This window comes from Platalea leucorodia (genome assembly GCF_965183815.1).
Source record: "Platalea leucorodia genome assembly, chromosome: 4".
Lineage (NCBI taxonomy): Eukaryota > Metazoa > Chordata > Aves > Pelecaniformes > Threskiornithidae > Platalea > Platalea leucorodia.
In genome coordinates this window covers 9,481,188-9,508,651 of record NC_138826.1, presented here as the reverse complement: position 1 = coordinate 9,508,651, position 27,464 = coordinate 9,481,188, and the positions used below count along the sequence as shown (strand labels likewise).

Genomic DNA, 27,464 nt, shown 5'->3' with positions numbered 1-27,464 from the left:
ACTAAATTTTTTTAATTTGCACAAGGAAATAGAAATGCAAAATTGTTTCTTCATCAACTGTTGTAAAATCTTAGCATCTTATTTTAAAAAAAAAAACCCCAACAACCAAAACCCCAAACTAAAACCCCAAACAAAAAAACCTCCTTGCATTAATATTGTATTCCATGTAATAAAGCTCAAAACTGCTCTGGACTGAGGACCTGCGGACAGTGTTTGGAACAGCCTGGGTGTGGATGGTGTAATGATCCCAGTAACACTGGAAAAGGGCAATGTTTGGAAGGATCATCAAGAGGCCCAATGAAGCCTGCTGGCATGCACTCTAATGAAATGGTGCTTGACGCTAGTCTTTGTCCGAAAGAGAAAAATTATGAGTGGTCTTTTATCCAGTGTCCAGGTAAGGTCTGCTTCCATTCTTTTTATATATGGAATAAGAGATATTTCTCTGTTTAAGCATGCCAAATTAGCATAATTATTTTGAGTAATACCAATAACATTTGCACGAGAGATTTGTTTTCTAAAATATTTCCGAAATGTATAGTTTGTTAGTCTCTGTCTGCTGAACACAAATGTGCTCGCTGTCATGCAGGTTCACATATGAAATATAATGCAAATAGTTTAACCAAAATTGCCATTTATTTATAAATAAGTTTTCACCCATCCTATCCTTCTACCTTTTCAAATCCAACTGTATGGGTTTGCTTCAGCTTTTGCTTTCTTCTGGCTTCTGTATCCATCAAAGAAGAGTGCAGCTGGGGAGAAATTGTCTGTAGGCAACTGCTGATGGCCAGGAGCAGGGATTGATTGCGTCCTCCCTGTTCATGCAAAAGTCTGGCTGGCTGTGAGAATGGGTGGCTGCCAAATATCTGAGCTGTGCCCCCAGTTACCTTTTAGACATTTCAAGTAAATAAAATGTATGCTTTTGTAATCTTAAAGAGAATCTCTGAAGTCTAAATTTAAGTCATACCGATGTGATTATAGTATTTTAATTTTCAAGTTCATTGGAAAAGTAAGCAAGACGCTTTAAGATGTAAAAGTAAGCAAGATGCTTTAAGACAGTGGAAGCTGAGCTGGTACAGCCTCCTGTATGGAAATACTCAAATCCTGAAAGCAGTGTTGTTGCAGTGGTGTAGTAGTGCAGGCAAACGAAAAACACACTGGGGAGTTTGACAGACCTCCAGTGGTAATTTACAATAAATAATGTATTTTAAAAGACAGCTTGAAAACTTGTTTTAGAATAAATGGTGTAATTGTGCTAAAGTTGTTTTTCCAGCAAGTGTTCCTACTGCTGATAAATTTGGAAGCTGGAGCTTCTCTAGGATCAAAACTTTTATGGGTACATGCAGCTATGTTTGTTTGCTCTCCTGGGTACTTTTTTTCATCAGTGTTCTCTGTGTGTGTGTATGCATATATATGTGTGTTTATGTATATATATTTATATGTAAGTGTGTGTATCACTACAGTGTTTAGAAAGCAGAATCTCTGAAGAAAGTTTTATTTCAGTAACTTTTTTTTAAAAATACATAGGTAGAGATTAGATTTTTTTTTTTTAAAGTTTTAGAATAATGAAATAAAATGTAAAAGCAAGTGAACACTCTCAAATGTTCTAAGTTAAAACCAAAAAACTCCAAACCATCTAATACCATTTCCTCAACAAAGAAGCCTCCAGTAAGTTTCTGGAAACAATAGAATAACATTACACTGTATGGAAACTTTAGTACTTAGTCTGTATATTAAAATACAGGTATGTTGATAATTGCATTGTTAGACTTTCACTGAAATACATAGTATCTACCACTGGTGAAACTGTAATGGATGTATATATGGCTTGTCTAAAATGTTTGAGTTAGAAGATTTCATCACCTTATTTGTTTAATATTTATTCTTCATGGTTAAAATTTTGTATTCATTGTATGTTCTGACCAAGAATTCGCTGAAGTTCCACTTTAGTTTAACAACCCACTAGTTTTAGGAGTTTAAGAGGCAAATCCTACAGAAGTCATAGAGTTAAAATTTCAATTGATGTGAAAATTCATTTTGATTGCTATAGGCTGTAGGTTTTGTTCCCAAGCTTTTGTTTTCATTTTCTTAAATATTATCTGTAATGGATTATACTAACACAGTTTATTATTCTTAGCACAGCAATCATTTGATGTACTTGAAAAAAGAGAGAATTGATACTAAATGTATATAACCTTACTGAAGAGTTTGTTGTTTGGATGAAAAGAAAAATAAACTTTTTATAACATACTTTGAAGATTATTCTGCCACACTGATGAATTGTTGGCTAAACCATTCATGTTCATTCATGGATGTACTTAGTTTTCCTTGTAGCTCATATCCATGCTCTTTATAGTGCCTCTGGGCAATTGTGTTGTTAAGTATTCTAACTCCTCCCCATTTTCTGTTTGTTCAAAATTTTAAAGCTAGTATTCAACAGGTAGCATAAAAACCTGTTTTTGTTACTGGTCATTTTGAAATCAATATTCCTCAAAGCAACTGTCATAATATTTCCTTTGATATGAATAAATTTTTTTTGTCAGATTTGTATTTTAACTGAACTATTATTTTAAATAAAATTGCAAATATCATATATATATATAAAAAAAAAAAAAGAAGAGAAATAAATAGTGTTGGGATTTCCTCTCACAAGAGGAGCAGTTTAGGTAGAATGCAAGCCCAAGTTTGTCTTTAAAGCCTAAATTTCTCCTCTGAAAAGCGGTGTGAATTTATTCTAACTAGTTTGTTTAAAACTGGTTGAAGTATCTTTACATTAGATCCAGATTGTAATACAGACATGCTTTTTATATATTTTTCCTAGTATTAAGTATTTCTTAAAACTACAATTATCAACATTTGTCAGCATCACCGACCATTTTAACACAGAGGTCAAAAGAAAATTAGACATATTAATTGCTTATCTCCAGGGCAGCCCCACTGAAGATTCAGCTAAATCACATTTGTATATGTGAGGAAAATTAATCGGTTGCTGCCAGTGATGTACATTAAAATCACTTAAGGAAAAAATGACTTTTTAAAATTTAACTTCTAGTTCTTATTTAAATGATCGTTACAGCATCTCATGATTTTATTTTTTTTTAAATTATTTAATACTGATGTCTTCAGTTTGATTGCATTTGTCTGAATCGCAGAAAGTTGTTGAATTATGCACTTCTGGCTTTTCACTTTTCTCAGTGAGATACATATTTTTAGGAAAACCAGAAAATATATAATATCATTTTTAAATGGTGTGCCATGCAATTTTAGATTGTATTTGTTCTTGTTGAATATATATATTTTTGAATTCAATTTAACATCTCTTCCATTTTCTTTGCTTTAACAAAATGTAAGAATTAAGAGCTATTGTATATGACCAGATAATATTATGACTTGCAGCAAACTAAAATTCACAATAAAATTTGATTAATTAAGGTTGCTTTCGTTTATCCTTTAAATAACACCAAAATTAAGAAATAGAAAACTAAGCATTAGAAAGAACAGAAAATTTATAAATCAGTGACCTACTAGTTAGAGAATATGGGAAAGAAACATTTTCCCTACATTATGATACAGTCTTAATTAGGCAGTCTTACTTTAATAGAACACCTATTTAATGTGCTATCCGTTTTTACTTTTGGTTTATTCGGCCACATTTTTTTTCAACATTTGTTTTAAGTCATTTAATGTGTAAGACACACAAACAAAACCTAAAATGGAGCTGCAATTCATGCTGTTTTCATGTAGCTTTTTCTGAGAAAGGCAACGACAGTGCACAATGGCAAACTGCTTGGAGGAAGACACCACAAAGTTTTCTAAAAATCAAGTATTCTTAGAAAGAAGAAAACTTGTAATTTCTAAGGAGATTTATTCAAGATAGTGAGAAAACTTCTTGTCTAGTAGTACAGAAATGTTTGTTACTTGTTTACAAGATTCTGAGGCACAGCTACAGAAAAAGGAAGAGATTGTAAACTTGGGAGGTTTAATGGTTCATGAGCCAAGCCCAGGAATGACTGTAAATGTATTAAGTTGCTAAATTCTTAAACAGCTCTAAAAACTTTTAAATCATGTAGTGAGAATCTTTTTTTTTTTTTTTTTTTTTTCCCCTAGCCAAGACAGCAGTCACTGTGACATTTAGATTAAGAATGCAAATAAAAAAGAGAAAGAAATTAAACAGAATGATGTTACTGAGATAGCTGTCCTCTGCTGAGTCTTACTCGCCCTTCGCCAGTAAGGGATCGACAGGTTTGACGTAGTCTGACATTTGACAAGCTGCATAATTGACAGATTGCTAATCTGCTGAGCGCTATGAGCTCTGAGGTCCCACTCTATAGAAAGGTCATCCTTCAAAACCTCTTGGTCGTTCAGTCGAGTCCTGGCAGCAGGATCAACAATTCTGGCAGAATTCACATTGTGATTTTGCTGCGCTAGTGATCAGTACTTTCTGAGTTTCTCCAAGACACGGAGCACTGGAGAGGAGGTGTGGTACAAGATCAGTGGTTTGTAGTGGTGGTGTTTGACAAAAAGGAATTTTATCCTTTTAGAGTCAGACGTAAAAAAATTATGTCAATAGGAGTCCAGTTTTTTTACTTTCACCGAAGTCAACCATAGTAGGGAGGGACTGAAGTTATTTGATGTGGTCCTGATGTCCTTGAAACCCCTTAGTGTGCCAAAGCTAGTGGGGGGATCAGAACTGTTAAAAATAAGATGATGTTTTGTTACTTTTTTTTGTAAATTCTCTCTCCCCAGTAGATATAAGTTTGAGTGCGAGTTGTTCATGTTGTCCATCACAGTAGCTTTTCAAATGCTTCATGGAAGGTTGCGTGTAGGTATGGAGGTTTTTATTTGGTTTCAGGTGGTGACTTACTGCCTCTTGACAGGTTTCTTAAGTGACCCGGCAGCATTTTAAAGCTATGAGGACTGGATTCGGTCACTCACAATGGCAAAACCGACTTTCTCACACACCTTAAACTCACATGTCACTACATAGTCAACTTCTGTGGTCTTTTGTGTGAATTCATGTCTTGTCACAGTGCTATTTTAAAGAGGTTCTTGGTCAAAGTACAAATATATATGCTGGTCATTAGTCGGAATTAAACTCCTCAGAATTACATTCTACTGCAATTTTGTAACCACATAGGAATGATTTTGTTCCCAAGAACAATTTAGTAATGGCTTTTTAAATGTTATATTCTAGCTTGCCAGTGTAATGGCCACAGCACCTGCATCAACAGTAATGTCTGTGATCAATGTAAAAACTTAACAACAGGAAAACAATGTGAAACGTGCATGCCAGGATATTATGGGGATCCCACAAATGGAGGACAGTGTACAGGTAAGTCGTTCTGCTGGGAGGAAAAAAAATTGAAATGACATTTTATGTAATGTTAATTTAACTTTTTTAATATAACATGAAAGTAACTTTTCTTTAAAGGTTAAATGTTTATTCAGTAATACAGATGAGTTGATCAGCTAAGTTAATGATTCAAAATCAGATTAATATTTTCAAGAGAAACATTGCATTCAGAATCATCATTTTGCAGTTGTCGTTTGGTCTGGATGCTCTAAGAAAAAGATGGTAATTTAAAGATACTCTCCCAGTTAGGAAAAGGAAGAGAAAGAAACTGTCTTGTGGGAGCAACACCTTAAATCCTGATATTTCAGAGAGGCATCATTTCATTCCTTATAAAGAATCCTCTTAAAAGTAGTGAGAAGGTACTTATAAATGAAGTTCAGTATCTACCATAATGTCTGATAGCACTGATTTGTATAAATATGTGATGCTAGTCGAAAAATTATGCATTTAACAGGCCAACAAGTCTTATTCATTTATAGTTCACACAGAAAAGCCTGGTACACTGAGGACTGTAAGGTACCCTAACCTATTCAAGCTGTTTAGTTTTGTAATTGCTCCATTGGAGGATTCTCATTGAAGTGAAAGAGAAAATGAAGTCTAATACTCCAGATGGTTTTTGTATATTGCCGTAGGGCTGCTTTTTTACTTGCATGGGTGATTTTAAAGTTGACAGTAACTCCTTCCCTTATAACTAAATGGGGGAAGGAGGGATAAATTCAATATGAAAAGTCGTTAAGGTAGTTGAGATTGAATCTAGGAGGATGCTAGAAAGTTTTGTCCCGTGACTTTTTCTTCTCTATTATTGATGTTTCTTTAACCGGACCTTTGCTTCTCAAGGAATATTTATTCATTTAAAGGGTTCACTTGTTCCTCAGAACTTTAACGTGCAGTAGTCAATGCATAAAGCTGCACATCTGGTAAACTCAAGCACAATATGTAGAAAGTGTGTTCAAGGGGATGGAAAGATTAATGTCTACCCCTATTGACAATTGCACATTTTGCTGGTGCTTTATGACGCTTTAAATAATTCTTAATAGTTCTCTTATTTCCTGAAGTTGACAAAATGTTCTTTTGCTGTCTATAGCACCTTTATGGCAAAATGATGTATTAATATAGCTTTTATTCTTCAGGGATACATTAGCTATCAACCAAATAAGCATTCCATCACCTTTAGTGAATTATGTGTAGTGCAATAATGGCTAAAATCAATTTATAAGACCAGTAAAATTATAAATTTTACGACATGTTTTTTCAACCCTAGTCTGTAAGAGTACATATTTTTATTAGTAGACACGATTTTAACAGGAGCTACTTCGACTAAAGAATGCTTTAAAAAATAAAGATGATAATTATTTTGAGGCTTTATCTGCATTGGTATATTATATTTTGCAGTATAGAGCCCATAAATCTGTTTAAGTCTTTAAGACATTTTGATGAATGTAGTCATTATGAACTGTTAGATTTTCTTCAGTATCATGATTTTTGTTCCTGTGACAGAGGTGCCCAAATTGTGGGCCGGGGATTCTGGAGGAAAAAATACCAGTGATCCATAGATAAGTCAAATCAATTTTACTTGGATTTAAGAGGATTTTGGAACGATAGTTGAGATCAGGCAGTGTGCAAATACAAAGTAAGAAAGAGATGGTTCTATTTTTAATTTTTTTTTTTTCCTTTATTCTGGTAATGCTTTTTGATAACACAGAAAAAAACTGAAAATAGCTGCAAATTAAAACTCTAATTAAAGTAAAAGCATAAGGAAAAAATATGAGTGGAAGAAAGGGCAGCCCGGTCAGAAGCTGAACTTAAGTGTGACTGAAATAATTAGAAAATGAGACAGGAAATGGTATGGAAAAGCCAATCAAAGAAAGAAAATCATGAAGAACTGAAAATAACAGCCATCCTCATAGTCCTTTCTTGTGTAACTTTTCTCTGCTGCTGTCAGCTGAGTTTCTGGCTGGACCCTACCAATGTTTCTTTTCTACTGAGACTCATCCTTCTGTACAAGGGTTGAGACCGCCTGAGCATGTGGTGCATGCTTTCCTCAGAGCTCCTGAGTTAGTACTTTGAGGATGCAGACTGAAAACTTTTTAAAGGAATGACATGATAATGACTATAACTCTTAAAGTACATCTGTAATACTCTAATATCCTTCGTATAACAAGTTGCTATAGTTACAAGGGTGTAACTCGGTTATGAATTGGAGAGCAGTTGAAGCTGGGAAAAGAGGTTGTGCACATTCTTTACCCTTGAGAGGCAAAATGGTGTACACTAGGAGAAAAACTAAGAATTATTCTCTTAACATAAGCATGACATATTACATAAAGTAATTTTTTTTTTCCCGGAGTCCTGATAAAAGTACTTACGTATTCAGTACACATATTATGTATTCAGTACACATATTATGTATTCTGCTGTTGTGATACATATATACTTATAGGTATAATCTGACGTCCCAACTTCATTTGACTATTGGTAATATAGATTAAAAGGATTTGTAAGAAAAACTTCCTTTTATTTTATAGGCTGGATTAGCCTTTGTTTTTCCTTAAACCCCTGATGATCTTGAAAGGAAGGAGAAGCAGGTGCATAGCAAGTCTTTCAGTCCTGGGAAAACTTTTTTTTCCTTAACTATGCCAATCCTTTCCAAAATCCTTTCTATTTATACTTCTAGGATGACATTTAAAAAGCTCTGAAAGAAGCTGACTGTCCACCCCTAAGTGATCAATTCTGTTTTGACCTTTGTCCAAGGATGGAAAACTCTGTACAAATATAACTGTTTTCCTTATTCTACTCTGGGCATAATTATGCCTTTACAGCTGTCATCAGACAACTGATACATTCATAGTGGTATTGCATAGTGTTATGCTATCAAATTACTATGGGATGAGTAACAGTTATTATAGGAAAAAGATATAATTCATGTTTCAGAAGGCTTTGAATAGTTGTGATTAAAGAATGGATAAAAAAAATTCACTTTTCTGGATTTTTCGCTCACTATAATTGCTGACATTTCAATAGCTTTAAAACAAATCTAAGGACTCTGCATCCTGATATGATGCAGGCTTAGTAGATATGACAAACCTAAAAAGAAAGACAAAGAAAAGATGGAGCCATAATAACAGACTTTAAATATGCAAAAGGAAGCTGAAGAGAGAGAATGATGATAAAGTGCCTTCCCCCACGCCCCTACTTTGGTTGAGGAAGAAGTGATGGGATTAGGTTGCAACAAGAAGGATTAAGGTGGAATACAAGGAAAACTTTCTACTGGTTAAACTGTGAAATAGACATTATGAAATCTGCATTATCACTTACGCTATATTTTAAAAATTTTCAAACTCCTCTAGCTTGGGAACAGGGCAGTGGACTAGCTGATTCCCCATGTCCTTCTCCAGTCCTAAGTTTCAAAAGATTCTTGGAGTGTGAGAACTAGAATGCAGGGAGGTCTTGAGTAAAGATAGAGTATTCCAATTATGTAAGATGATGATCTATGTATAGCAAAATGACTATGGATATTTGCCATACTATGAGTGCTTAATAAAGATGTTTCTAAGTCTTACATATTACTTATTTTGGAATCTGTAGCATTTTTGTTATTGTGGTGTTAAGAAGCTTTCCATCTAATGCAGGTTTACTCTGTGGTTGACCCTTGCTCTAGTTTATTTTTGTGTTAGAAGTGTGGTATGTCGGTTGCTGATGGGCAATAGTTTGACAATCATCATATATTTTTATAACTAATTATTGTACTTTTTCTTCTTAAAAAAAACATGCCTAATACCAATTATTCATTTAAATTCTGTCACTTGAAGTCTCTCTTCTACGCAGAGAATGAGAGTTAAGAGTTTGGATTCTTGGCGTATACATGATCTTTATATTCAGCAGTCCTAACATGTGGCTTGCAGTAAAGATGTATGTACTCCTTCAACTCTTTATGACATTTCATTGTACAAATACCTAGTTTGAATTATTTTTATATGTGATTCACTGCTGCATTCTATACAAAAATCAGTAATAAATTGCAAAAACCTTTTATTTTACATTAATGAAAGTTCTGCGACTGTAATTTATTGTCAGTTCTCTGTTCTTATACTAATTAAAAATGGTTTCAGGTAGTTTTTATGTCAGTGATGTGAAACAGGTAGCCAAAATATAAAATGCAATTAATTTGTTACCTTACATTATGATATATTTCTAGTTACACAAAAAGGTTTGCATTCTCTGTTGGAAATAAATGGTACACAGTGTACAAATTAGTAAGTCCAGACCCTGTGCGCATGCTTAAGATTTGTAAGCTAAAGCCCCTGTATGGCAAAGAAAAGTGTAAAGTGGTAGTACCGTCAAAGCAAGGGACAGGTTTTGGGTTGCAGACCAAGCTCCGGTTCTGTTTACCCCTTTTGTCTGACTGATCTTGAGTGAAATGCATGAGGAGCCCTTGGAGTGCTAAGTGCAGTGCTGTCAGTCTGTGCCAGAAATATTTAAGCAATCAAGCCCTCTGGTGATTTGACAGAATAAGGCACACTCACACTCTGTATCGTGGTGAAGCTTAGATGACAGAGATGCACAGCTCAGCCGCCTTTGTTTCTGAGCAGGTAAAGCTATCCAGATGTAGGAAACCTAGGAAGCCCTGCAGTCTGAAATGTTGAAGAGTTGGGGGATATTCCAAATCATTTTGACTCATTTTTTTAAAATTCTGCTCAAGTCCCACTTGAGGTACAATTTTGAAGGCATGAATATCAAAATTCGGTAATAGGAAATTCATCATTAAATATTGATAGATTTTGGAAATAAAGCAGCTCTAACTACAGATGGGAACAGATACTGGCTTGCTGTTTTGGTGTTTTCTCTTAGAGTTATATGTTCTTCAAGGTCTTGTTCTGTCTTGTACTGCATGTCTGGGAAATATGCAACCGTTTTGTAGAATTTCTACAAGAAACAGAGTAAGATGTGTACTACAGACTGCAGTGTAAACTACCAGGAGAAAACAGTATGGGAGATTGCTTGGAACAATTTTGCATCATCTTGGCAACATTTTTAGCATTATTTTCAAACTTATTAATCATCTACCTAGTTGTCAATGTTAAAAAAAAAAATTACTCTAGGTGCTTATTAACTTGTCATTTTCTTTATGCATGGTATTTTTAAAAATTATTCTTAAAATGCATGAGATGCCAGGAGAGAATTCTTTACAGTAACTTATGACACACTGTGAATGTATAATACATTTAACAATAAGATAACATAAGCACTTTGCTGTATTGCCATTTTTTTCACAAAGTGATAACATCCCAAACAGCGTTCAGTTTTCCCATAATTGTACTGCCATTGCTGTTGCTTTTGCAGTAGGAGTAAAACTGTGAGTACCAGCAGAGCAAGAACATTGTGTTTTAACTTGCACCAGGGTCTCTCTGAACAGCCTTAAAAGGCACTGTGTTTAAGACACTGATGACCATTCTGTAAAAGCCTCCCACCAGATAGGTTGTGAAGTTTTTTGAGAAGTCTGTAGCATTACTATTGCCTTTATAGGTCTGTCCCCTTCTCTGCTATCATACAGTTGGATATTTTCAATACTAAAGGCAATAGCTTCCCCCCACATTTGATTTGTAATCATTCTGTTTGTAAATGTGAAGTTGTTCACTGGAAACATTTAATTTTTTACCAGATCTTCAAACTACTAGCAAAAGCAAACATCTTTCTAGTGAGTGTACACCATGTGCACATCAAGTCAGTAGCATCTGCTGCAGCAAGGTCAGAGGTCTGGGTGCCTTTTTTGTTCCTCCAGTACGTAGAGTGTGAAGGACAGAAGAAATCTGAGCTTTTCTGCTATTCTTCTACAGCATCTGTCTCTGTAAGAGCATGCCTTGTGCAGTGTCTGCTTCTTTTGCACATTGTGTAACTCAGTGCTTTTCACCTATATTTATATATTTGTGTGTATGTGTGTACATCTACACGTACTACTCTCTGAATTCATTCCACATGAATTTGGGCATCTATGCATTAGCCATCCAACTTACATATATCTACAGTAAGTGCCTCAAGAGATTAAAAAAAAAAAAAGATAGGCATCAATAAACGACTAAGTTGTTAGACTAGCTTTAAGGTACCTTGACTTAGGTGAAGTTGACCCCAGCAATAAAATAGTTGCCTAGATATATTTGTGATTATTTCTGTTGGTTAAAAGAAGAAAAAAATAAAACTTATTAGTGACTTGTTGATACCTAAGATACATCTTGAGTAACAGGAGGAGAATCCATGATGTTCAAGTCTTGCTGCTCAAAGAATGTGATTATTCTGCTGAGTAACTGACATCTGAGATGTGGGGGTTTTGAGAGAAGAGGCTGAGGATGGCAGAAGTCATTACTTCTGGTGTCTATGAAAGAGAAAGATCTTAAACTCATCATGGCAGCTAATTGAAAATGGTCTCCTTGGTTTTTAGGTTCCGTCTAACTTCGAAAGATGTCTACTGGGTAGATTTACAGATTGTTTTTCTCTGGCACTGTTTCTTACATTTTTACCTATCCAGTGGTAGCAACCTTTGTAACACGTTTCTGTCATGACGGTCCGTGGATGAACAGATACTGATTTCCTTCCTTCCTTGTCTCTCCAAAAGAAATACTGTTAAAAGCTGCCATGGGCACCATCAAGAACAGAGCCCTGTTCCTATAGTGCGCAAAGGGCAATCAGTGTGTTAGATATTTTAAAAAAAAAAAAAAAAAAAAAAAAAAAAAAATCAGTTTCATTTATAAGGAGCACATGTGCATTAGAGTGTTTTTTTTTTGTAGGCAGCACATCTAAGAAACCCCACAATTGCTTTGAAGTAATCTGTAGTCTGATTTATTAGAACACAAACATCAACTTGAACAAGATTATCTATGGAAAACTAGGGAAGGTGTCTTAAAGAAAACCAATTGGAAACAGATCTACCTTTTGCTACCAAAAAATTTCAAGGTGGGTGTCCTTTCCCAGTTTTCTTTCCAATCCAACAATTTCTTGCTGTGTCCAAGCTGAATCGGACTCCATACAATCCACACTAGATCTTAGGAAAGTCTCTTTTTTTTTTCCTTTCCTCCAGTTTGTTTTGATTCTGCTCCTTGATATAGCAAGGCCTCTTCCTTTCTAAAACATCTCCTAGTTTCTGCTCCTGCTTCAGGTTTTCTGCTTCTTGTCATCTTCTCTCTCAACCCTGACTACTGCTCCCAATAGTTTTTGCAAAGCCTGTAATTTTCATTTGCATCCAACAAAGCAGCAGTTTCCTCTCCCACCGAGAGAGTACAGAGTAACCCGTGGTGCCCAGGACAATGTGAACAGCCAGTCTTTCTGCTTCCTCCCCAGCCATACTCTTAGAATATATATACAGGTGTGTATATGTGTGTGTGTATACATACACACAGTGCAGTATACGTATATTAAATTGTAATACAGCAAATTACACAATTTCACACATTACAGAAAGCAACCTGTCTTTTCATAATGGAAAAAGTTGATAGTGTGACAAGTAAAACAATTTAATGTTCAGTTTCTTTTTTGAACTAAAATATGCGGTTGTCTACTGAGCTGATAGAAAGGTACCTGGTAATTTCCCTTTAGACTTATTTTTCTAGGTTTCAAAAAGTTATACAAGCCATGAGGGAACTGAAAGCAGCAGTCTTAATTTTTCACTTCAATACTATCACTACGTAGCTTTTAAATTACCTGTAGTTTGGGATTGCATAGGGCAGGTGTAGAGAAGCATCCACCTAAATATTCTGAATATAAATATTTTATGACTGTATTTCTGGCAGTAAACTTAAAAGTGGAAAAAATTATTTCCCTAAGAATCATTTTATTTAGTAAATATGATAGCACAATGACATTATATTTGAGTTTTAGTCTCAAAACACTCGGAGACTAATATATTGTAGTATTAGGAACTGTATGATGCTACTTTAAACAAGCAGAACTAGGCAGATGCTGTTGGCCTGAGAAATAGTTTTTGGAAGGAGAAATAAAATTTTACCTTTAAAACTTCATCAAGGGATTTTTTCTCAGTAACGTGGAATCATTTTGTTCTATTGTGATTCAGAACTTTATGAACAGATTCTGCAGCAATCCTGGCCTTTGTAAATATTTTCAGCTAAAATGGGAATTGAAGATTCTGTCTGTCAGGAGAGTCCCACTGCTGACTGGTGTCTGAGAGACGCGTTGGTTACTTTTCAGGGCTGTCACAAAATGGCTGTACAATTGAGGGATTTATTGTCTTTAACAACATACTTAAGTATTCTAGTGAGGTAGTTCATGGCAGCAGTCTGAGCAGTAGGAAAGTGATAATTGTTTTGTTTTAGATGAAATATATAGTCTGCTTTTGAAAAGGCCATTTTATTGTGCTTTTTTTTTTTTTTTTTTTTCTTTTTCTTTCTTTCACTGTGAGTGTGACCAAGCACTGGGGCAGATTGCCCAGAGAGGTTGCGCAGCCTCCCTCCTTGGAGATATTCAAAAGCCTTCTGGATATGGTCCTGGGCAACCGGCTCTAGGTGGCCCTACCTGAGCAGAAGAGCTGAATGAGATGATCTCTAGGCGTCCCTTCCAACCGTAGCCATTCTGTGATTTGAAAACAGTGCCGTATACTGAGGCATTAAAAAAACAGGCTTTTCAAAACTTTTATTCTTCATGTCCTGTTATTTTACAGGAATACCCCATCTGTAATAGATTTGTGTAGTAGCTTTAGGCTCATCGCTTTTTGGTTCCACACTCCAGTCCTATGGGAGGATAATGCCCATCTCTGAAAACCTTGCAAGAATTCTTCAAATCTGTATTTAAGTTACCACTAAGCTCCTGTCTTGTCAAGTGTTTAAACAGTGATTTACAAGGGATCTCTCCATTGCCTTCGTATTCAATGGCTGGTTGAAGATCTTCAGTATGCAAAGTTGGAATAGTGTCTCATAATACCTTGATCCAAGCAAAATTTTTTTTTTACAGGGTTGATTACAAGTTGACCTCAGCTGGTATGAGTATTCGTCCTTCCCCCCCCAGCTCTAACTTTTCTTTGGCTCCTTTCACTATCATGATTTATGATTGTATCGATGTTTCCTTAGAAATGCATGCAAAAACTGCATGTGTTGTATGAGTAGCCTGGGGAGCTTTGTACAATAATTACTTCTCTGCTTCACTGAGATGCTCTTTATGTTGTTTCACCCACTTCTGTTTAATTCTGTCTCCTTTGCAAAGTGGAATTAACACAGTTGGACGGGGAGGAGACATGCTGCTCTCTGTGAGCAGCTCTGCAACACCATCAGTTTTGCCCTGACTTGTACTGTGGAAGGGATGATCCAGCGTTTGGATTCCCCATACCTTTCCTGTTACACTACAGATATCCATGCTTTTTACCTGGATTGTAGCATGAAATACTTAGGACTAAGGCCATTCAAAATCCAAATCTAATGCAAGTGCAGCCTCTCATTTACATGATGTTCTTCTAAGGAAGTTATTTCCGTTATTTTGAAGTCTGACAACCAGTGCATTTCTATGTAGAGTTCAAGTTTCCTTCATCCTCTCTTCACTTGGAAGGTGCCTTTTTTCTTTTTTTCCCCCTTGTTTACTAGAAAAAACAAGCAAAGCTTTTCTCCCCTAAATACATTCAGTGGACTGAAAAGTTGTAAGTGCTAGATGGACTATCAACTAATAGCTGTTAGAGGATCACAGTATTGACTTCATACTGTGAGATCCAAAAGAGCATTTGACGACTGATGTGCAGCTCTGTCAAACATTATGTGGCCAAATCAGAGAGACAAGAATAGCCAAAGAACCCCCACCAAACCCCAAACAAAAAATACTCCCCCTCCCCCCAAAAAAAACAGCCCACAATGGAAAGCCCTTGCCTGAGTGTTCAATACAATTCTCACTTAGCATAAATGCTTATGCTAAGTTTTATAGCCCTGTAATCTTTCTTTTGTGCCTCTGTTATAAGGCTTTACGGTTGTATCCCTGTTATCTTGCACGTGATTTTAGATCTGACCTAAGTGCCAAATGCTCATTTTTGAATCAATGAGTAAATAAGCTTTTTCCAGAAGATTGAGACATCTAGCAGTTTTTACCGGCATGTATCTAGCTATCGTTCTTGCTGAACTAACCATCAAAGCACCTATTGCCTAAACTTATTTCGTACTCTGAAATGGGGCATTCTGTGCACATTGCTTGAATTCTGTGCATAGTATGCTTAGACTATCCATATATAAGGCCAGCACTAAGATCAGCTAAGAGCACATGAACTACAGTTAATTCTGTTTAAAATCAAGGTGCTGGAAGGAGCATCCGTGTTTCGCATAAGAATTTCATGATTAGTGCACCCAGGGTCATTTCCATCCTGACAATCAGTTGATTCAAAACTGCTCTTCCTTAGTCAATGTAGGCTAAACCTTCAGTAGTCAGAGCAGACTAAATCATTTGCTCTGTGGGGAATTTAGGTGTCAAACTCCCAAACTTCCAAGGTGTCAAACTTCCAAAGCTAGAAGCCTAATGCCTTAGTACTGGAATCTCATTTGGTAACCTGCCCTTGAAGCTTTCCCAGCCTCTGATATCCATCACTGGGAATCACTTTCAACATCTGTTAATAGCAGTTCTCTGTGGGGAACAGTAATACAGACTGTCATTTTGATGAAAACGTGTAGAAATTATTATAAGCTGTGATAACCAAGGAAACAAAAAAAATACCTGAGCTCCATAAAGCTACGTTAAAGAGAATTAATTGATCATTTTTTATAACCCCTAGAAAATTATATGCTTGTATTTGGAACAAAATTAAAAAAAAATAGAGCTAGTTTAATGAGTATATTCATTTCTTTATTTTATTTGCATTAACTTTTTCTGATGCTATGACCACAAAGTGGTGACATGCATCCAGAAGCATGGTTTTAACAGCACAAAACCTGCTGTTCTTAGCTATTTATCTTCAGTGAGCAATGACCTGAAGTTTTGCTCATATCATGTATTATTTAGAATCAAAAGACAGATGTTCACAGTCCAAATTAATATAACATAATGCATTTCTATATAAAATGATTATGTGAAGAAGGTAGAAATTTAAAATAGAACATCTAAATTTTGGCTCTCAAGCAATCCTAAATCTTTCCTCCCATTGAGGCTGGCAGTCATATAAAATTGCTTATTGAAGTCAGGTAAATTAAAAACAAGCTGGAGAACAACATTTGGTTTTGTAATAAATGGTGTATAGATTATTTCTAAGAGACATTAAAACCCCACAATTTTCTGCATTTTTTAAAAATGATTCCTCTTATGTCTAAATTTTCAAAATGGGGAATGTGATGTGTTCAGCCACATGAGTCCAGTTAGTACTAATAGAAGTCTCATAGGTTTTGATCAAGTTTAAGCTGTCTTGTAATCATTGATGTCTCTCATGCGTGTCAGCTGGTGGTGTGATCAGCAGCAATTTTTGCAGTAGATGGGTGTGTGCACACGTCCCTAGAACGCAGCACAGGCCCAAGAGGAAAATATCATACAGAAGTAGTAAAGGATATTCATTGTCAAGATAAAACTAACAAGCCAAGGATACTTAGTTGCTAGTAGTTGGAAAACAGGACCCTGTAGCTTTCTTACACCTGGTATTTTTAGCACTTAGCCGAAGCTAACCTCCTCCTCTTGTGTCATGTGGATACGGGCTTGGTGCTGCATTTAGCACAAGCAGGATACTGAGAGCTAGAAAGTTCTGGTGGGGATCAACTCCACTACCCTTTCCACCCCTGTTTGCAATGATATTTTACTTTTCAAAATGTTCGTTCCCGTGCATCTCATCCTGACTCTGCCTGTGCCACGATGCCTGGAGTTTGGATGCCTTTGTTCAGTGTTGTCCATAGAGGTCAGCACCCATGCTGTTGTGAAACTAATGAGAAAGGCAAAAATAAGCTCTATCCCTATGTAGAATTTAGTTTATTAGTTTTTACTAGAAATATTAGAGAGAGATTCAGTGTTTAACTTGATACCAGAAAAGAGGTAAGTAGGTGAATTCTACTACTGTTGTAGACAGCTGTAAATTTGGTCTTTTATCTTCTACAGGGGAATTGTGTTTTGAAAAGGTTTCTGGTCCAAAATCTTACATTTGGGGGCCTCAAGTCCTATGTAAGGTAGGACTAAGGATGAGGACAAAGAGCTTTTAACTCTCATCTGCAGGAAAAACCAACAGAAATGTAGAAAGCATAAAGGAACACAGTATCTTTGACTAGCAGTATAAACAGCGGCAAAAGCATTTTCTTCTGCATCTTCCTAAAGTAGAATTAGGAGTGAACGTGAACTGGTGGGAGTTTTGACTCTCTCAGAGAATGGCATGGCAATTTGGGATACAGAGTTCTTATACAGCTTTTCTGTTTAGCTGTTGTAATGCTAGCATATACAGAATTGCATTAAAGATCATGGGTTTGGGCATTCTGTTATTAGATGACTAAAATTTTAAAGGAAATTTTATATTGGGTTAAATGTTATGTTCTAAAAGCCTTCTTTTCACAGTGACTAAGTCTATGTAGTTAAAAATCAAAAACATCTTTTAGTCTAGGCACTTTGTGGTTATTCACATAAATAACAGATGTTCAGTGGAGTGGAGGCTTATGATACAGAACCCAGGAGTCTATGTGAATAAAGGCATGCTATATAAAAATGGATAAATGGTGGAGATCAGTGAAAAAAAGGATACGGTATGCTTCATACTGTCTTCAGGTACTAGAGTATGGAACTAAATTTAAAAAGAATCCGCTTCCACTCTTTGTCTTGTATCTTGGTATCTAAGAAACAGTGGGACACAAGTTCATAGTAAAAGTCCAATAAGAAGCTGTAATTTAAGATTATTCATAAAAAGAAAAGCTCACATGTGGTGCTAAATTCCAACAGAAAATATGATTTTGTTTATCCTATACAAACAAAATAACCAAAGGTTTTGACAAATGGAGGGGGCTGTCAAGAAATCTCATTTTACAGTAGTGGTGGTGTTTTTTGTTTTTGTTTTTTCTTTTTTTCTTTAAAGTGTTGAATGGAGATAATGACATCAATTGCTCATTTTTATACAATACCTTATTATAGAATAAAAACACTTAATATTAACTGAAACGCTGGAATTTGGTTTTAGTAGTAGGTAGAGAGCTTCTTAGTACATATGAAATATAAAGAAAAGAGGTCATAACACAATAAGGTATTCAAGCGAAGCTTCATATTGTTTTTTTCAGAGATATTGTTAAATAAGCACTCTTTTTTTTTCTTTTTTTTTTTTTTAAGACGACCTTTTTCCCCAAAGGTGATTTGAAAATTTATTTTCCTTCATTTAGTGAATGCTGTTTATTGAACAGTGTTCAAGATAGTCTAAATACTGAGTAAATAAAATGCCTGTACTTGGGCTAAGTTATGAACTTAAATTCACTCCAGTCAGAAGGTATTCCAAACAAGTCCCATGCTACTAAAGCAGAAGAAAAGTGGATTGCCATAAGAAAAAGTTAGTTGAGGAACTTGGAAAAAGACATCTTTAACAAAGTACTGTTCCAGTTACTTTTTGACTGCCAAGCAAAATGTGCTAAGCAAACTTTTCAGTATGCTATTAATTGTTGTGTATACATATAATTTTCTTTTTGCTTTGTTGCAGATTAGACCTGTATTATAAAGTATGATTTCTAGCATAATTAATTGTAAATTAAAAGCAAAAACTCAACTAAAACTAGGAGCCTTTTTATAGATACATTTGTATTCCATAACCTACTTATGCTCATAATAATCCTAGGTGAAGGACCTGGAGTTAGACTTCAAGGAAAGTGTCATTCTCAAGCTGTGTTTAGATGTCTATAATTTTATAGGAGAAAAAAAGAAGAAACTGTTGAATGTAACATTCTTCATGATTAACCTCCAGAGAGATTATTTGGGTGGCTGTGGGATTTCATAAGGTTTTGACAGGATGTCTGTTTGGCATATTTAATCTTTTTGATTATTTTCCTTGATTGCATACAGAAGACTTTTATAAACCTCCTTTCAAGCACAACTTTTTTAAGCTAATGCTTGATTCTCTAAATTTGATTTTACTTACTAAATCAGGATATGTGTGTTCATTGCAGAGTGGTCTGATTTTAGGAACAGCAAGCATGGGAAAGTACTGCTTCAAGCATCAGCTTAGCATTGCTATTGAAAAGGTCGGTGTTTGCGCAGCACTGCTAACTGATGTGTGGTGCGTTGACCCCGGCCAGCAGCTACGCATCCCTCAGCTACTTGCTCGCTCCCTGCCCTCCCACAGTAGGATGGGGAGAGAATAGGAAGAGCAAAAGTGAGAAAACTCGTGGGCCGAGATAAAGACAGTTTTAACAAGTGAAGGCAAAAGGGGGAAAAAAACCAAACCAAGTGAAGGCAGTCACTCACCACCTTCCCACATGTGGACTGATGCCCAGCCAGTCTCCGAGTGATGGCTGTCTCCTAGACAGCCCCCACTCCCGAATTTCTATCACTGTGCATGATATTATATGGCATGGCATATCCTTCTGGTCAATCTGGGTCAGCTGTCCAGGTGGCATACCTTCCCCTCCAAATTAGACATTTTTTTTTTTTTTTTTTTGATTAGCACCATAATCAGAAGATAATAGGTTAAATTCAACCAAGGCTTGCAGTTCCTGACCATCAAAATTCCTTTTACGAGTCTTAAAGATGAGTAAAATAAATTAGTTGAATTTTCTTTTTGACTCCTTTGAAGCAGATATTTTCTTGTGTAACTAAGTTTTCTTTTCACCCTGCACAAACACAATGTAATTGTGTAGCTATATGTCTAGTAACCGATTTTATTAACCCTAAATAGTTCTGTTCCTTAAACCTGATTGCTATAGTATTTTGCTTTGTATAAATGTATAGCTTTTTTAAAAAAAGAGAAATAAAAGAAGGCAAACTTATTTCTGGAATTTTACTAATATATAATCAATACTGTGTATTTAATAAACTTAATCAAACATTTTTCAGGTCTATGATTCAATAAAAATATCTGAAATAGTAAAAACAATAGCAACAACTTGTGCTGTCTTAATCTGTTTAGCACGCATTTTGTGCTTATTCAGCATCTTAGCATGAGAACTAAGAATTCAGGCATCCTTTAATTGATCAACACTTATTACTTTTATAGATGTGGAAGAGATACAGCAGTTTGATTTATATTATATTCCTTTATCTCTGTGCTTGTTTTATCTTTTCACAAAGATTAATGACAAGTCTATTGCTTTCACTGATGTTGGTGATCAAGTCCTCCTGCATGTTATTGTGTAACATAGTTTTTGGCAATGATGAATGAGTTGCTGTGCCTTCTTATTTTTGTGTTTTTCAGGTTTACATGTTGTAAATTTATTTTATTTATGGAATAAGGAATATTTATAAAATGTATTCCTGATGTGCTGAGCTGTGTATCAGTATGTTCACCTTCCTAATGAAATTTGTAAAGTCATTGGTTTCCAAAAGATGTTCCCAGAGGAGATAGGCAGGGCATGATTTAGAAACTTTCAGCTGCCTGCAAATACAGTGATTTTGTCTGCCACTTATAAGGAAAGATATTTTACCTTTTGTTGAAAGAGATGTCAAGAGCTCACATAGCTACTGTTTCTAGGCTGAGAAGATGCTAGCCTCCGATTGAGGGTTGGCAATTGTAAGTTGAAGATGACATCTTCTTAAATCACTGTTACTTAATCTTCAAATAAGCATTTGACTTATAACTAGAGTCTTTTCCCAAATACAATAGAAGTAAAAAAAAAAAAAAAGTAGGCGTTTCGTTTGTTTGTAATTTCTGAATCTACCCTTCTAGATGTTTCTAGGTGCTGAGAAGCTCTCATTCTCTCTGTTGTTACTGCAACTGCTCACAGCTTCCCTGTTATTCTCATAGTTTTAAATGCAGAGATATCTGTAGTCAGTCAGAAATTCCAGCATCTCTGTAATCCTTCCCCAGGAAAATCCCACAAATATGTCTCCTGACAGCTGGTCAGTCTGACATGTAACATGCGGCATGGTATCTTCCATCATCTGAATGATGAATCAATCTGCAATTTTACAGCCTAAAAGAATTTAATTTTTTTTTTTTTATTTTAATTTGGTTATGCACCCATCAGTTTAAATTAGATCAGAGACTGCACATCCATCAGAGAGGTATGACAGAACCTTCCAGTGTAACAGGAGACCATGGAGTTACCTGTTTGAATCCCTACACATGAATATGCCACCAGGACACAAGAGTCAAGAAGCAGTTATTTTGCATTGAAGTGGTCACCCCTCTCCCTAAGGGGTCTTGGAAACCCCCTGCAGGCTGTTGAGAAAATAGCTTTTGAGGCATCACGCAACTCATTTTCCGACTGGTGGAATGAAGATTCTCAAAAAACTCTTGTAATGGCATTTCTGTTTGATTGCGGTTGATTCCGCCTTCATTTTCTTAGTGGTAAATGCAATACATTACAATGGCAGAACACATTAGTTATTTAAGGGGGAAAAAAGCTTCACTCACAGCTGAATGCATTAAAAATCAGTCGTATTTTGTACCTCCTAATGGCTAGCACAGGGAAATGATTTGCTGACTTCTTTACATTTGGTGGCATTTTTGTCTGATAAATTGTGTAAGGCATTTCTCTTTGGGCTTTTACTCTGAATGACCAAATACACACAAATAGTTGCAATCACCAGTTGTTGATTTCAGTTGTTTTTCACCTTAGACTGGAATTTTTTTTTGACATGTAAAGCTGCTATGAATAACTACTGAGTGGTTTTAAATTGTTTTGCTTTTCATACTGCCTTATAATAACCTCTGATTTATTTTTTTTTTTCAGTTATAGTTTAGGAAGTTATACATTCACTTTAGAGAGAGGGGAAAAAAATAGCAGTCTTTTGATGAAAGGAGGTTTTTGGCCAAATTTTTCAAAATAGCCAGTAGAGAAGCTGCTGTCTTTTTCAAGAAAATTTAAAAAGACACAATTTTAAAAAAATATACTAAGCCTTTGGTGTCTGAAAAAGTCTTCTTAAACACATCTCTTATTGGACATGCAAAGATGAAGGCATCCAAAACCATCAGTTTGTGTTTTTCCTTAAAAAAACCCCAAAACAACAAACCCCACTATTTTAAAAGTTTTTACTAAAAAGAGTAAAAGTTTTAGTCTGCCAGATTACTAATTACTTCTTGTTTTAAGCAATTCTAATTTTATCTTGTGTTTTCATGTGAGAAGCCTCTTCAAAAACAAGAAAACTAAAAGTAATTTAAGGAATAGTATTTTTAATCTTATAGGCATGGGGAAGAAGCATCACTTTAAATGCTTCTATGCTTAAAGAACTGTACTACATGTCAGATATAGAGTTTAGTTTTTGACCTGAACTCACAAAACCTGCAGCTTAACCCACTGTCAAATTTGAATTTGAAGGCTATTTATTTCTTAATAACATAGAATGTTTTATTTAAAAATTAAAAAAGTAAGTGGCAGGAATGAAAAGGAAACTATTAAGTAGGACATATTATACTTATCTCCAAATAAAGTGCTCTTAATAGTGTTTTCACCTGGAATTTTTCAGTTTTACATGTTCAAAGCAAGTGTAAAAGTTTCAGTTCTTCACACAGATTAACATGGAGAAAATGAAATTGGTAGGCTTAGTTCATGAGTTCTCATGGAAATGTTTTGGTTTGGCATGGTTTTTCGGTAGAAAATGCTGTCCACATTATTCCTGAATGATCCCAAGAACAAGCTTTAGAAGTTTTGTACTATAGTTCAGTATTGGCGTGAAAGAGTCGGGCACAGCAAGACTCTTGTTAATTGCTTAAGATTCTGTTCAGTTCATAACAAGAAAAAATATCCTGTCTTTCAGCATTAGTCTTCTGTGTTGCATTTTCATTATCTACTTGTATAAAACAAAATTATGGTTTACCGAGCTGTCTTTATAGCGTTAGTTGCTGATGATTAAAGACAAATTTAGTATGATTGCTTGAGAGGTATTTATGACATACAAACAAACAAAAAAAAAATCAGTTTTCAGGATGAATACTTTAAACAGAAGAAATAATGAAATACAGACACTACAGAGCTATTTTGCCAAAGCGTAAAAACAGTTTAAGATTAAATACAAGCCTGTAAATGGAGAAGGTTGCCATAGGATTGTCTTGGTGTAACCAAACTAAATTTTGTTTTCTGCAACAGAAAATCAGCCTGTTTGTTCTTTCCCAGATTTGTTTAAGGTGTTTTAGAATAAATATCCTACTTCTGGAATGTATGTATCGGTCCAAAAAGCTAAAGAAACTTCACTCGTGGTTTCCAGACTGTTTGACTGTGTGACACAGCGTTGCTTTTCAGGAAAAAAGTAATTGCCTTACTAGTGGTCAAGTGATCTTAGTAGGCTTAGGTCACGGTCAAGTGAAATTGTCTGTGGTTTGCTGTGACTATAAATTCCAGAAAAAAGTTAAAATCACATTCAGGTTTGGGTGAATTGCCCTTTTGGAATGGGAAGTGGCTAAGGAAAGAGCATTTCTGTAACCACCGGGTTAGCCTCTAAGATGCCAAGGAAGAGCAGAGGGCAGGCTGCACTGCAGGCTGAGAGAACACATTTGGTGCCTATTGAAAAAAATTGCGATGTGGTGAGGAGTGTCCAATTTTACAAAAATGGCTGTCTGGGTGATTTGGGATATTTGCATTTTCCAGAACAAATTTATATCCAGTATTTATCTGGTAAAAGGATTATCTAATTTTTATGAATATTGGGAATAGCTGACCTTGCTTTAAATGATACATACATGATATATATATATGATTTGGCTGGTTGCAGAATTCCTGTATATTCTGCATATACAGATTCCATATCCTACCTGTATAAATCCTAAAACTATATCTATTCCTTTTACCTTTTCTCTCTCAGGCAAGTATAGTGTCTCACAGTCCTTAGTACTGTGTCAATACACAGAGATATGTTTTTTGTCTTTTCTGTGCTGTTATTGCACTATAAAAATAAATGGGCTTGATACCAAAGAAAGATAAATCACAAGATAAATCAAGAAGGATGAAAATTAAATTAGTCATATATGTGCTAATTAGTCTAATAAGACTAACTTATCACGAGGGTTAATTGCGCCAGTATAGAATGACAGTTGCATTTGACCTGCATGTACTTTTGGAGTGCTTGCTAGAAGACAGTAGTCCTTTCTAATACCAACTTTTTTTTTTTTTTTTGAACACTTATTTTTATTGCTCATTGCTTCACAGAAGTTCTTTAGCTTAATTTTAACGCTACTCAATTAGTGATATTGCATAAGTGTTGTTGAGCACATCTGTTTGCTTTTATATTGTCTGTTTCAAAGATTGAGTGGATCTATTTCCTGTAAAAGTAATTGTTGAATGCTAAAAGGGTATGAGGGACTTCCAGCTGAATATACATTTCTAGACTAAAAGAGTGACTAGACAGTTTTGTAATATTACTAATGTAGAAAATTGGCTCAGAAGGGCCGTTCTCATATGAGTAGACTAATGGATTACATAAGTGAACATTTACAGTGAAACAGAGCAATACAATATTGTATCTAATATATGTTTATACTTGCTATTTCTTACTTAGCTTAGCTTCATGAGAAAGCCTGTATCTCCTTTTTAAAAAATATATACAACATATATGTTTTTATACAACGTATATGTGTTTTGATGTGTATGGGGTTTTTTGATACATGTGTATTTTTTCTGATACAATGTGTATGTTTTTTTGATACAACTTATGCCTTGCACATTACCAACATTAAAGTAGTGCGCCTCAATATTTAATAGCATTGTCATCACTTTCCTTTTTAAAAAAAATGAGCAAGGTGTCTTAAAGGAATGATCTGCGTGCAGCTACTGGTTTAGTAATCTTTGAAGTAAGCAAACATATTAAGTTAAAGCAGCATTTGTAGTGAGCTCCATCTGAGAGAAAAACTGCTCTTGCAGCTATATGTTGGAGATGGGGGCTAAGCAATAAATGTTTTTAAATTCAATTGTCTAAAATGCATACTTCATGGAAATAGTGATGGGTATTCTTTTGTTGTCAGCATCAGCAAGAACATTTATATGCTGAGCTAGCAACTGAGAATCAATCACGCTGTGGATTTATTATTTAATAAATTCTATAAGGTTGTGATTTTACAGCATGGATTTACTCTACTGGATTATATTGTTTTCATATAATCTTTCTGTTCCACTTAGAATCTGCATGTTGTACAAAAGAGTAGTGTGAACTGCTATTTCCCTAAAAGTAGAGTAGAAATTGCCAGGGTGGTGTTTTTGTTGTTGTTTTTAAAGCTCTAATGTCATCATTTCAGTTAATATGTAAAAATAACATGACAAAAATAGGTTAAAAATTCTATATTTTAAGCAGGTTTTTTATTTTAAGCCATAGGTTATTTATTTATTTACTTAAAATATATAATGATTGATAGAATGTTTGCATGGCAGTTAAGTATTTAAAATATCTTTTTAAACAAAAACACGTGTGCATGATGTAAACCCAAGTTGGAGATGAGTGCATACAGTAGTATGGCAAGACTCTTGAAGTTGGGCTGAACTCACTGTTTCTACCCGAAGGTGCAGCAGAGAGTACATGTGCACCTACAGCAGTGCAATAGGTCACCCTCACAGTAAAACAGTGTTTTCTTGTGTTTTGATAGAATTTCCTGTTTTTTAATTTGTGGCCATTGCCTCTTCTGTCAGTGGGCACCACTAAGAGTCTGGTTCCCTCCCATCAGGCATATCTTTATACATGTTGGTAAGATCCCCCTGAGACTTTTCTTCTCCAGGCTGAATCCCATCTCTTTCAGGCTTTCCTAATGTAAAAGGTGTTTCAGTCCCTTAGTAACCTTTGTTCATGGACATGGACTATGATGCAAACCAAAGCATGGTAGGAGGGGGAAGACTGGGAGATTTGTTACAGAAGTCCACTCGTTATCTGCGCTAAAATACTTGATATTAATGAGACATTAACTTTAAATCTTGTCAGTCAGTCTGGGGGATCATTTCCAGCATCTACAGAGGATTGAAAGTTGTATCTATACCTAGAACATAAAAAATGATCAGAACTCATTATTAAAGCTCAACTGGAGGCAGTTTAGGAGGCAGTTTATACAATTTTGTCTACTTAACTCATGTTTCTCGGTCATGATGGGGGGTGAATGACTGGTTGCAAAATACTGCATCTAAAGTTTCCAGTCTTACTTGCAAGAAGAATTTTTGTAGCTGATATGATTTTTTTTAAATATACATATCACATAATTTATATAAATTTTATAAATTTATAAAAGTTGATTTAAAGAATGTACACGTTTGGGCAGGAGTTTGCAACATGAAATAAAGTCTCCATCAGAGCTGTACCATATGTTTTGAATTAAAATATATCTCTATGTCTATATTCTGTACCTGAGTTTTTCATACACAAAATTGTGACAATTCTAATTCCCATCTTTTCTTATATCTTTTAGTGAAATATGAGCATTGATAACAAGTTTTTCTGTGTTTGATGTACTGCAATTTGTTTTGGAAGGTGTAAGGCTAATGATAATTCTTGCCTAATAGAAGGTTCTGAAATCCAGCAGAAACTGGCATTTATTTTGAGTCTTAAGCTTGTCCTTATAATTAAAAACTGTTAGCACTGTGTGAATTATGAAATAGAGAATGACAGATGTACTTCTTTCCCATAAGGGAAAAGGAGCCATGATAAACTATCGATTTCAGTTGTATCCTAGAGGTGTGATTATCTCATTGAAAATACATCGCCTGGAATTAACTTACTGTTATTATTTAAAGTCAGTAGTGTTTCAGGATGCAGATTCTTACTTTTTTTTCTTTTTTTTAAAGAGAAGAAAATTTTGTATATTTCATTTTAACCAGTCAGTTTGCAGAGATTCAGTTCTGAATTTTGAATACTGAATGTGAGCACTTAAATTAGGAGGAAGTAGAGAATGTGAACACAATTTAATAATACTGTTAGAATGTTATTGTATATTACACTTGCTATAAAGTTAAAAAAGGATTTCAAGCTCTTCTCTGCATTTATGACTGTCAGGGAAGATTTGAGAGAGGATTAGTGTCATCGTAACCTCCTGAAACTGTTTGAGTATGATGCTGATGTGAGTGCTGGAATATGTCATACAGCAGGA

At 35.1% G+C, this 27,464-nt stretch overlaps 1 protein-coding gene across 1 annotated transcript in view; it reads left to right on the top strand.

Annotated features, from left to right (window-relative positions):
* Positions 1-27,464, top strand: part of ATRNL1 (attractin like 1) — a gene marked incomplete at both ends in the record, with an annotated part of 524,731 nt that overhangs the window by 135,959 nt on the left and 361,308 nt on the right. The window contains 2 exons of the mRNA XM_082310449.1: positions 176-394; positions 5,192-5,329. Of these exons, the coding sequence (XP_082166575.1) occupies positions 176-394; positions 5,192-5,329 (357 nt within the window). The remainder of the gene's footprint in view (positions 1-175; positions 395-5,191; positions 5,330-27,464) is intronic.